Below are 12,989 nucleotides of genomic sequence, written 5' to 3'. Positions count from 1 at the left end.
TCTTCTTTCCTAGTCTGACATAAAGGCTCATATTGCAGAATGTAACAGCTTGAACCTTACAGCTTCCATTAACCCTAAGATTCATGTCAAGTTAAACAAACCGAAAAAACATCACAAGGCTGCAAACGCTTGACCTCTTGAAGCCTCTGCCAAAAACAACAGTATGACAAGAAGACATAATTTCAAACTGCATACAGTTGCAGAGGTCTGGCTCACAGTAATTGCAAAGACTAATGCAGAAAAGCAAAACAAAAATCAGGATTTATACTACATAAACTTGTCATTGCTTCTCACTGACAAAAAAAGAAAATCTGCTGAATTCACAAGAACCGAAGTAAAAATGTTGTTTTTGTTCAAGTAAGTCAAAACACAGTTTGTCAACGTCTGTGATTGTTCAATGTGAAAGAAAACAGTATTTATAGATTAATTGTAAACTAATGTTCTGATTGTAGAGCCTTCATCAGTCATGAACGAGTGCCCATGAAGAGCACCTGTCATCTATATATATATATATATATTGTCAGAACAACAACCATAAAACATTGAGAAGGTTTGGGGCAGCCACACGTATAATTGTTCCTGGCTGCAAAACTGATTTAATATCAAAGACATGTTCATTCAACTGAGTCCAAAACAGAAATGACTCTCAGGAGACAAGATGGCAGCTTTAAAGGCCAGTAGCAGAAGTGATGTCATCAATACCGGAAGTTATGCCATTGGCTGCCCCAGAGCCGGGCGGGATTTCCCTAGAATGGTCTGCAAAAGATCGAGAGGGAAAATTAGTGCACTTCGTCACCCCCTGGTCTGGCATGGAATCACATGTATTTAAGCCCTTTAGCTGTCTACTAAACACACGTGTGTGACAATATATATATATATATATATATATATATATATATATATATATATATATATATATATATATATATATATATATATATATATACTCTCTATATATAAAATCCTAAGTCTAAAAGTGCAACGATTTTGTGTAACAATATTATGTAATTTTTTATGGCACGTTTTTTGTCACGCTTTAAATTGGGCTTATTTTAAAACCTACATATATATGTTTAGTATCATTCTTTTCAGAATTTATTGAACTTTAATGTGATGTTGTAAGATTTTCATATTCTTATTCCGTTTTTTTAATTATAAACTAAAAAATACCAAGAACTCACGTCCCGCAAGACAAGACTTAACCAAGAGTGCCAAGAGATTTACACACTCCCAGGGTCGGAAATAAAAGACAAAGAGTAGGACAGCTGCTGTACAGGCTTTAAAATGTTCAAAGTACTGTGCAAGATGCAGCTCACACGGCATGGCAGCAGCAGCAAGCCAGCAGCTGATCGAGCAAAGAGGTGGTAAAAAAAAACTGTATTTGTTTCCCATAGTATCACTGTTTAAGAGGGGATTTCAGAGGAGCAACCGCGTCTCCTTGGTCTTCACCCCCTAGTGTGTATATATATATATATATATATTATATCTTTTTATATATTTATATATATAGATATATATATATATATATATATATATATATATATATATATATATATATAATATAAAATCCAACTTCTGTATGTCTGTCTGCTTTTCACAAGAGAACTACTTAACGGATTTAAATCTGGGTTTTTTTCTACAATTTGCTTGAAAATTTCAATTGACTTTGCGACTTCTCTCATCACGCTAAGTATCAGTTTGCTTGTGGTACTGAATTATTAGCTCGAATCTGAGATGGGGGATGGCTTCCGTTTGAATCAGTGTGCCTCTCTCCACGTGTTGGAGTGTACTTTAGCTCTGCTCTGCTTAGCTAGCGATACCTGTTTGTTCAACAAACGTTATCATCTACAGATTATTAAGGAGTAACGTTTGACGTTTTTTAGAGAGAGAGAGACATCAGAGCTACGTGTGTTTTAGAGGGTAGCTGCTGATTGGCAGAGATATCACAGCCACATGCTTTTCTTCCCACACGGGGGACACTCTCCCATCAGAGCAGAACACAATCAGATACAGTGCCAACGTTTGACAGTGGATCATACCTACCTTCTGCTTGGCCAGAATTACATTTTTTTAATGGATTTTTAAGTTTGTCCTGTTTCACTACTATATGGGCAGAGCTGCGGGGTACAGCTAGTAGTAAATAATGGTATTAATTGACTCACCTGGTATGTGAAACCTCTTGACATCAAAAACATGGTAATGCAAGTAGAGATAGGGCACACCTTCTCAAATATTCTGATACAGTAAGAGGGTTTATGGTGCAAAGTTAGCTTTGTTGGGTGTTTGTTACACAAGGCTTTCATTCTGATGGCTGCAGATTCATATAGTGTATAAGGGATTTCCTAGAGGACGCTTCAGATGGTCTTGAAATGTACAGAATCTAAGATTTATTTGCGGCATGGCCAAGAAGAATCCTCCTATGGGGTGAAAAGGAAATTTTAACAGTTGCTGTTTTACCGCATGGCACAGTGGGTAGTGCTGCTGCCTCGCAGTTAGGAGACCTGGGTTCGCTTCCCGGGTCCTCCCTGCGTGGAGTTTGCATGTTCTCCCCGTGTCTGCGTGGGTTTCCTTCCACAGTCCAAAGACATGCAGGTTAGGTGCATTGGTGATCCTAAATTGTCCCTAGTGTGTGCTTGGTGTGTGTGTGTGTGTGTGCACACCCTGCGGTGGGCTGGCACCCTGCCCGGGGTTTGTTTCCTGCCTTGCACCCTGTGTTGGCTGGGATTGGCTCCAGCAGACCCCCGTGACTCTGTAGTTAAGATATAGCGGGTTGGATAATGGATGGATGGATGGATGTTTTACTGCAGTTCTCCACTGTGTATGGTTTCAAAAGCACACAGACTGCCATCCTTGCTTTTGCTCCTTGTTAATTGCCTGTTAGAAGGAATAACCTGCAAGGCAAAATATTAGCAAACAATTGTTGAAATTGATTTAAGTCAAGGAAAAAAAGAAAGCAAATGCAATCGTGACCCCTATGTACTAAAGACTATGACTGCTGTTCACATCTTTTCAAACATTTTAGAAAAAAATGAAAGTTTGGTGTACTGGAGCAGGAAGAAAGACATTAAGTAGCAAATTCAGTTAAAGAAGGCTCTCGCCTCTAATACTGAAACTGGCTTAAATAAAAGCAGGCATCCACAGGGGGCCCCTCAGCGTGGAGTTTTGAAAGCCACTGTCATAAAGTAATCTTCAAAGAAGCCATCTCTGCCTGGTACAGTAACTCCTTTCTCTTTTCTTCTTGTAACTTTTAACTCCTACTTTAACTCTCAATTGGCTCGTTCTTTGTTGCTCTGTTTCTGATGTGTTCCATAGATTTTTAAGTAGTCTGGGATTTTCAGTGGTATACTCCAGGCTCTGTCCAATTCTCTGTACTATATGTAAAACATATGCACTTATCAATTATCTTTACTCCTTCTATCTGGGTCAGAGTCAAATAGGGGCCAAGCCTGTCTCAGCAGGCTCCCAGTCCACACACCCTCATACTGAGCCTATTTAGAGACATCAATCCACCAGTTACCTTCACTTTAGACTATGGAAAACTGGTAAAGTTTCTAATTTAAACCCAAGAGAGCACAGAGGGACTTCAGCTTAACAGGGACAATTTGGCTGTAATGGTAGCTCCTGCTATTAGAACTATGTTTCAGTCTAAACTGCTATTTAGTTGGAGCCTCGTATCCAAAATAATAAACTCATATTTTATAACATGATGTTAGGGCATATCTCCTGGTATTGATACTCTTAGCTTATACAACTTTCTGTTTTACTGATGTATTACGTTTTGTTCTTAAAGGGAAAAGAAGAGATTGTTAATAATAGCAGGCACTGCAGCATTTGGATTACGTTACCGAAGCATGTACAGAAGACAGCAGTCTGTCACATCTGCTTCACTGGCCAATTCAATGGCTTTAAAAGGTTAATACAGGGTCAGCCAAAATGAAGTACCACATTTCTTAAGGTCATTGCGCAAGGTAGAGGCAGCCGAGTGGGTTGGAGTGGGGGTCTTTTGATATGCAATCCCTTGTAGTTTTCAGTGAGCAACATGCCTTGGTCCAGTGTGCACGGTGCTTTCACTGCTTGAAGTGTTCTTCAAAAACAAAGAATCCATCATCAGGTGTCATCACTACGCAACACACCTTCCAAACGCACTTCAGCATTCCTCCTAACAGTGACATCCCAAACTGGAAAACAATTTTTCAGATGGTTACAACATGGAACAGAAAATCTCCAGCCCGTTCAAACGCCTGAAAACATCCAAGCTGTAAGGGCATCAATTTTGCAGTCTCCTAGACGTTTAGCGCACAAACATTCTTCTGCCTTAGGCATTTCCAACACGTCTTTGAGGAGGATTTTGCATGAGGACCTTAATTTTCATCCGTACAAAATGATGGTAGTGCAGGAACTCATTGAGAGAGACTGGGAGAGCCGTTGAGTGTTGTGCTTGAACATTCTTCAAACCGTTCATCGAGATGCCATCGTTATTGTGCAGCAACGAGGCACATTTCCATTTGAATGGTTGCGTAAATAAGCAAAATTTTCACTATTGGGCTGAAGCCAACCCTTGGGAACTTCATCAGAGGCCTCTGCACGGTGAGAATGTTACAGTTTGGTACGCCGTTGCAGAATTTGGCATTGTAGGCCGTTACTTTCTTGAGGATGGTGGAGCAATGGTCACCATCACTTCAGAATGTTACATTGAAATGCTAGAGAACTTTTGGAAGAAACTGGAGGTGGTGGATACCTGGTTTCAACAGGATGTAGTAACAGCTCATATGGCACAGAGATCCTTGCAAGTTTTGTGGGGGATGTTTCTAGGGAAGCTGATATCCCTGCGCGGCGATGTCAGGTGGCCTTCACGTTCGCCTGATCTCCCTCCATACGATTTCTTCTTGTGGGGCTATCTCATATCGAAGGTATACACACACCAACCTCAAAACCTTGAAGCCCTCAAGGACGCTATTCGCCACAAAATCGCCGCTATTCCCCTTGAAATGGCCGAACAAGTCATGCGAGCATTCAGAAATCGTCTCGAAGAGTGTATCGCTAATGATGGACACCACCTTGAAGACATCATTTTTAAAACACCGTGAAAAAATCTATTTTGTATACCCTTTCTTTTGTCATAATGACATGTATTTTATCTTGTAGCATTTTTGTAGAATCAATGTTTGAAATGTGGTACTTCTTTTTGGCTCACCCTATGTAAACAATAATAAAAGGATCAGAGCATTGACATAACCAGTGGCGGCTTGCGTATAGGCACTGTGGAACTGCAGCACCCCCTATTTCCACTTGATATTATCGATAGCATTTAATATAATGAGTCCTTTTTTCTTTAATTCTTTCTTTATACTTGTACAATATATAATTCTTAAGCTTAATGTTAGTAGCCATCCCCCAGTTTATGAAAAAGATACAAAAATCTTTATATGGAACTGTGCGCTTCACAGTTCCGGTGGCGTGGTGTTTGGCTGTTGTGCGCATGCGCACATAGGAAGCTGCACGCGGGGCTGCGAGGGAGAGAGAGCGCTGTCACTGTCACTGTCGCTCCCGCAGTGCCGACCCTGGCGTGCTGGTGGAAGGTAGTGTTTTTTTTTTTTTTTTTTTTTTTTACTCCGCATGTGTTGTGCTTAAAAACCGTGTACCATATTCTTGAATGTGATAAAGTGTAGAATTAGATTATTATCCTGCTTCCAGCTATTCTATTTGATTCATTTTTTTTTCGGTTTCTGAATAAATTTTCTTTTTATACATGTTTGTTTCCTTTTACACAATTTTAAAACAAAGGCTAAAAATGTTCTGGAGCAGCACCCCCACTAATTTTAGCTACGAGCCGCAACTGGACATAACATACAGTAGAGTTAAAAATACCGCCCCCATTAGCTTAGTTTCTGTGTATGTTAATTCTGTATATTTAATTAAAATATTCAGTGCATTCTCAAAGTAGATAGAACTTTATTTGTTCTGAGGGGGAAATTTGGCTTTTCACAGAAACACTTTACATAAATAATATATATATACACATACATACATATACACACACACACTATATTCCGAACACACACCAGAATTACTAATAAGGAAGAAAATTACAAAGAAAAATCTTCTGACTTGGCGGTCCCAGTCCCATGAGGCATTATGCTAGATGCTTTGCTGTTCATATAAAGGATCCCCAATCACATCTCTTGACACACTTCTGCTGAATAATCTGTTGGCTGAAAGTCCTCAGTGTCAGTGCGTCAGAGAGAGGATATGCAGTGTTGTTCATAATGGCACTGAGTTTTGTTTTAATTCTCTCCTTCGCTACTACATCTAGGGCTAGATTCCTTACACTCCTGCATAAGTAAGGTAAAACTCAATAAAACTCTATAGAGACATAGGGCAAGCTGACTTGAGTTTGAAAATATATGCATTTGATTCTTATACAGTTCATTATTTTATTCATACTATTGTGTATATACATATACTGTGTGTTTATATATAAATATATAAATGCCTAGGAAACATGAGAGCTAGTGGTGACATCACGGGTCCTTGAAATTGTTGTTTTTTTCAATGCTGAGGGCAGAAGAGGAAGGCATATGAGTTTCTGTGCAGTCTTCTAAGCCATTTCAATCGTTCAGTTTCTCCTCAGACCCATAAGAAACACAAAAATCTTGTGCATGTGGCAATATGTATATATGCATAATGTTATCTATTTTTATATTTACTGAAAGTTGAATAAATTGGTTTGACTATTGTGGTGGGTGGTCGGGTCCCATGCCCCTTCTACATATGTTCCGGGGGAGCAACCACAGGCGTCTCAGTACCTCCCCCAGGACGCTTGGTGGTATCCTCCCTGGCTGACGATGGTGCCTCAGTTTCCCACATGGCTCCATGGGAGATGGAGTCCTCCACAGCCCAGTTGGGAGCTGGGGTGGCCGCCGGGGGTGCTGCATGGATTCTACAGCCCAGCTGGACAAATCTTCAGCCCCACCCAGAAGTGCAATTGGAACCAGGTGGTCAAGCACCTGGAACACTTCCGTATGGGCTATAAAAGGGACCAGCCACCACCACTCAGTGGCCAGAGTCGGAAGGAGAGGATGAAGCTTCAAGGGAGGAGTGGTGGTGCCAGAAGGGCATGTTTTGGGTTGTGTTAAGTGCTTTTGGGACTGTGTATTGCCTGTGGGGTTCACAGGGAAGACGTGCCCCACAGGTGTGTTATTTTATACGTGCCTCTGTGTGTATGTGTCGGGTGCTATAAAGCACTATTGTTACACTATGTATATTGGTTTGAATATTCCAGTCAAATATATACAGTATTTCCTTATTTTGATATATGCCATATATCAATTCATCTTCTAACACATATCCATTCCTTTACATGACAGACAGTTTTCCTGGATAGGTAAACAAGTATGTTTGGTACCTCCGTATCAGTCAGATACTGCTTATGTCAATTGTGGTATCTTTAGGGTGCTATTAAGCCAAATTAATGTGTTACCTATGAGGTAAAAATAAGTAAAAAGAAAAATCTATTACCTTACATGACCCAGTTTTACTGTGTTTTGCCGTACCTGATACCTCTGTATCAATCAGATTCTTCATTTTGCTTGCTTACTACTGTTTTGTGTGCATCATTCATGTAACATCATGCCTCAGCATACGTGTTCATGTAAAGTGAGCTCTCTATGAGCGGATGCATTATACATGTGCTAGTACTGAAGTCAACGTCAGAGCAAATTCATTTACATCAAATCAACTTGTTCGCAGTCAGTCAGTAGTCAATAATAATCATACTGCAACAGTAAATTCTGAAAGAAGTGATAGTTTTTTGAAATAAAATGTCCACTACTATGGGTCCACATCCCCTACCCTGTGTAATTCTTTGGAATTGGTAGACACCTCTGCAATATATGGCGTTAGACTGCATACTTTATGTGTGCTAGGGACATGATTAGTATGGAGTAGCTGATAACTACTAGTCACTACATCGTTACACATTGTGAATGATAGAGGCACTGTCGACCCCTTGAACCCTTGTTCGAGATGCCAGACACCAGATAAAAGTCCAATATGAGTTTATTTTATCAATAAACAGTGCACAAAGCACCATACACTCCACAATACTCATATAAATAAACAATAATCAATCACTAATCAATCCTCCACTCCCAGACGTGTTGCCACCCTTCCACCCAGCTCAGCTCACTCGTCTGGTGTTTCCCAGAGTCCTTTATAACCCCTGACCCGGAAGTGGTTCCAATCCTACAGTCCATGATTCCTTATCACTTCCGGGTCAGATTAAAAAGTCCTTTTCTTCAACCTGGAAGCACGTCGTTCCTTCCTGTCATGTGATCATGACGCACGTCCGCGTTTTAGGGCACGTATACGTCCTTGAGCCTCCCTACAGCGGCTCCCGGTGGCCCCCACGGTATCCAGCAGGGCTGCGCATACAAACTACAAGGTCCATAAGGCCCTGCTGGACTTCGGGGAACCTCCACGCTGTTGGGAGAGCTCCACCTGGCGGCCTGGAGGTGTGGGCCGGAATATTTAGCCGGCCATCCATCACAACATATATTGTATAGTGAGTTTCAGAGTTGCACAAATAAATCTAAGAAGTCCTCTCACGTGCACTTTATTCCTAAGTTTGTTTTAACTACCACAAGATATAAGGCTTGTACATGACGGCAACTGGTCCAACATTTCACTTTCGTACATCATGTATTCATTTTTCTTTTTCATAAACTTAGAACTATACAATGATCTCTGCTTTTTCTAATTGGGATCACTTTATTTATATCACAAAAGTTGAAGGTGTTTTGGGAGGCAGAATCCTGAACCTGAGTCTTACCGCACCTTTATTTCTTGAATAATGATTCAAGACCAATGGTGCAGTATTTTCAGAAAGATAATGCCCATTCAGATCACTATTTCAGAACAATTTCTATGAATCAACACCTGCGTCTTCACACTACCGTACAAACACAGACACACACGATGAATTAAGCATGCAAGTTGTTGTATTAAAATTGAAAGGATAGATAAACATTTAAAGTGTTTATTGTACTTTCCTTACTTACAGATTATGAGTGAATGTCAGTTCTCGAGTTGTCAGTCTGTGAATTCCAAATGTACAATAACAATGTGTTTTGTTTAAGTTCAGTCTTGATCAAAACACTGCAGACACTGTTATTTTAAGAGCATACTTTTTCCAGTTTAACATTCAAAACTATGTGTAGCATTTCATTAATTTCTGTGCCAGCTGTTTGCTTTACTCTTTCATCATTTATAGATACCCTTCCCTGCATCCATACCAGTTTATACATTACTATTGGTGCCTATAGTACATCTATTTGAATTGATATTTCATTAACAACTATTGTTTTGCCATCCTACCACTGTCCACTGCATCTAATCAGACCCAAGTGGTTAACCAGAGGGTTATAGTGGGAGCAAGCATGAAATGAGAACCTGACCTGGGAGGCTGCCATCTGTTCATAATGGCCTTAGCTTAACTGACATCTATCATGTCTGAAAATGTGAAGATCTCCTGTTAATTTCTTTCAGCCTCCTGACCCAGCATCTGACCTGCTTTATTATCTACCAAAACTGTCAAACTGATAAATGAACAATAACTTTTAATCAGTCCAAATTTTACTTTTTGAATTTCATTTTACATAAAATTCAGTTATTTATGTTAATGAATTTGTGTGATTAAATAATAATAACTGATTGGTATATAAATTCATCTTACTAAACAGGAACGTATTAAATGAGCGTAGCCAGCCAAATGAGTAATAAATGCAGTGATTTGTGACTAATTTATTATCACTTTGTCTAAAAATCAGTAAAGACTGTATAGTGTAATATACTTTACAAGTGTAAAAGATTTTATTTTGTTTTTTGTTGTTTTTGACTGTGCAGTGATTTGTGACTAATTTATTATCACTTTGTCTAAAAATCAGTAAAGAATGTATAGTGTAATATACTTTACAAGTGTAAAAGATTTTATTTTGTTTTTTGTTGTTTTTGACTGTGCCTATGTTTTGTGTATATCTGCAGGTGCGCACTTGGATCCTAACTGTGGGATACACTACTGCTTTTGGAGCCATGTTTGCAAAAACCTGGAGAGTTCATGCTATATTTAAGAATGTGAAAATGAAGAAAAAGGTAAAACCAGTTTTAACTCATATTTTAAATTATTACATTTTTCAACACAGTGAAAAGATGGGTTTAGTTTTGGATAACTACTAGCATGGTCCTCCTGGTATACGTCAACTTCATGCAAAGCAACATCTGGCACCTAAGCTGCTCTCCATATCTGATGAATGTTGCCAATGTAAGGTGGCATCTCTCTGGCATCTTGATGACTTAGGGAATTCCATTTAGAAACTCCTCCCAAACTGGCTAGCAAGGAAAGTGGCCAAAAGCTCAGCTTTTTTGGCCTTGAAGGGCAAAATTATATAGCATCTACTGATCACAAGACTAGAAATATGTCCACTCAGGAAATGGACTAAAACTCCTAGGTCAATACCTTCTTTAATAGCTGCATTCTCGTCTCGTCTGGTTCTTGTCTGCATTACAATGGCAGCAGGCTAGGCAGGTCAGTCCGGATTATTCTGTCCCCATCTACAGAATCCAGCTCCTCTTGAGGAATCCCAGCCATTCCCAAGCCAGCCAAGGGTCTGCTGCAGGGTCTCTACCAAGAGGGACATGCCTGTAGCAGCTCCAGGGGAAGCCACCCAGGGGAATCCTTAGGACATGCCCAAATCACCTCAGCTGACTCTTCCTGCTGTTGAGAACCAGTGGTTCTACTTTGAGGATCTCTTAAATTGCTGAGCTACTTACCCTTTCAACCAACCAATACAATTCATATGTAAAAAAGTAGTGTATACATACAGTAATAAAACTGATATGCAAACCAACAGTATACACAAACAGCCCAAACTAATATGGATCAAATGTAAATCAACAATATATGCGTACAAACCAGTACACATATTAGTGATAAACACATGTAAACAAAATAGTTTATATGTATGAAAATCAATAGCATGTAATTAACCTGTATTAAAACAGAATGAGTATTAATTAATCAAAATACCTAAATTATGTCCTGTTAATCTATAATATGAGCAACTCTCTTTTCATATTTTGTTGATCTACAGCTGTATGCTACATTCAGATCATTTATTATTTACATTTAGTTTTGTATTTCCTCTCATGTACTGACAACAATGTAAACATACATTTATAATGTATTACAATAGATCAAATTACAATGCTAAATATCTGCATTGTTTCAAGTGTAACTATATAGCAAAATCATCTGATATGTATTTTTGAGTCCTAATCCCTGTCGTCTAAAATGTACATGTGAAAGTTTGTCTTGGTGTCCACCTATTTTTAGTGGATTTGAAAAATACAAAGGCCAATGCAATTAAAGGAACACTCTACCCAGAACTGGTAGTTTTTTACATGTTACTTACCCCATGTATCTTTTCATGAAGAATGGAGAAAATAAGTTTATGACATAACAGAAGCCAACAGTGACCAATGCTGTGCATCAATGTGATAAACATCTATGAAAAAAGGAAAATGCAAAATCTCATGTTACTAATGTCAGATAATCCACATGTCAGTTCACCAGTTGTATCCTCAAGACGTGCATGTTTGTCATTGTACAGCATTGGTCACTATGTCTTCTATTATATCATAGGCATCTTTCTCTCCATTCTGCTTGCATTAAAGTTTTTTCTCTGTTGCCAATACAAAGTACATGGGGAGTGTAACATGTAAAAAAATATTTATGGGTGGAGTATTCCTTTAAGAGAGATCCCGGGCTAAACTGGGTCCAAAACCTCTTATCAAACAGCTAGTGTTGTTGAGCAGATGGTTAGAAGTTCCATGCAGTCAAACAAAAGAGCTTTAATACATATGTAAAAGTGTTTTAAGTTTTTTAAAAATAAAAAAGTTATTACTCTTTTATCTTAGTTCAGTTTATTATTGTATAGCGTTTTTCATTGAGTACAGGCACATGAAGATACAGATTGTTTTAAACACACAATAAATAAAGCAGTTCCAAACTGATTAATGTAAATTGAACCTAACAGTATCTCTCCATCATTGTTGAACTAATGCTTTTAGATCTAACTGCATCATTTAATACAATTGATCATGACATCCTCATTGCTTGTCATGAGTACCATGTGGGCATCCAGGTTACTGCTTTAGAATGGCTGAGGTCATAAGTGACAGGAAGAACTTTTCAGTCAGCCTGGGGAATTTCTCCTCTTCCTTGGCTCCTCTCACCTGTGGGGACCCTCAAGAATCTGTCCTTGGGCCTATTCTTTTTTCACTCTACAATTTGCCCTGTTTGACGAGTGGATGTAGAGGTGGTCCACATTAATGACAGGTTGGACTGGTCTCAGAACACAGAGAAACTATATAAAGGGCAAATAAGGCTCTTTGTCCTTAGGAGACTGTGTTCCTTTAATGTGAAAAGCGACCTCCTTCACACCTTCTATAGTCCTGTGATGGCCAGTGTGATTTTCTATACTGTGGTGTGATGGGCTGGTATCATCACCTCAAGAGAGCAAATCAACAAGCTGAATAAAAGGGCAAGATTAGTTATTGGACACACTCTGGACCCTCTCAAGTTAGCAGCAAAGGAGCGAATTAAAACAAAATTGAGTGTCATTATGAACAAACTGCACATCCTCTCTCTGACACACTAGCACTGAGGACTTTCAGCCAACACATTATTCAGCAGAAGTGTGTCAAGGGCGCTCCTTTATACAAACAGCAATAAGTCTTCATAATGCCTCACTGGGAATGTGACAGCCATGTTAAAACTTTTCTTTAGTTTGAACTTACTTGCTTTTTAGTCATTCAAATGTGTGGATATGTATGTACAGTATGTATGTATGTATGTATTTAATTATTTATCTATTTATCTATCTTCCTATTTATGTGTTATTTATTTAAAAAGCTTGTGCAAAAAGCAAAAT

At 39.0% G+C, this 12,989-nt stretch overlaps 1 protein-coding gene across 1 annotated transcript in view; it reads left to right on the top strand.

Annotated features, from left to right (window-relative positions):
* The window catches only part of gabbr2 (gamma-aminobutyric acid (GABA) B receptor, 2), a 911,705-nt gene that overhangs the window by 679,504 nt on the left and 219,212 nt on the right, over positions 1-12,989 (top strand). The window contains exon 12 of the mRNA XM_028818131.2: positions 10,042-10,149. Coding sequence (XP_028673964.1) covers positions 10,042-10,149 — 108 coding nt within the window. The remainder of the gene's footprint in view (positions 1-10,041; positions 10,150-12,989) is intronic.

Source organism: Erpetoichthys calabaricus, chromosome 13, assembly GCF_900747795.2.
Source record: "Erpetoichthys calabaricus chromosome 13, fErpCal1.3, whole genome shotgun sequence".
Classification (NCBI taxonomy): Eukaryota; Metazoa; Chordata; class Cladistia; order Polypteriformes; family Polypteridae; genus Erpetoichthys; species Erpetoichthys calabaricus.
This window is presented reverse-complemented; position numbering and strand designations above follow the sequence as displayed.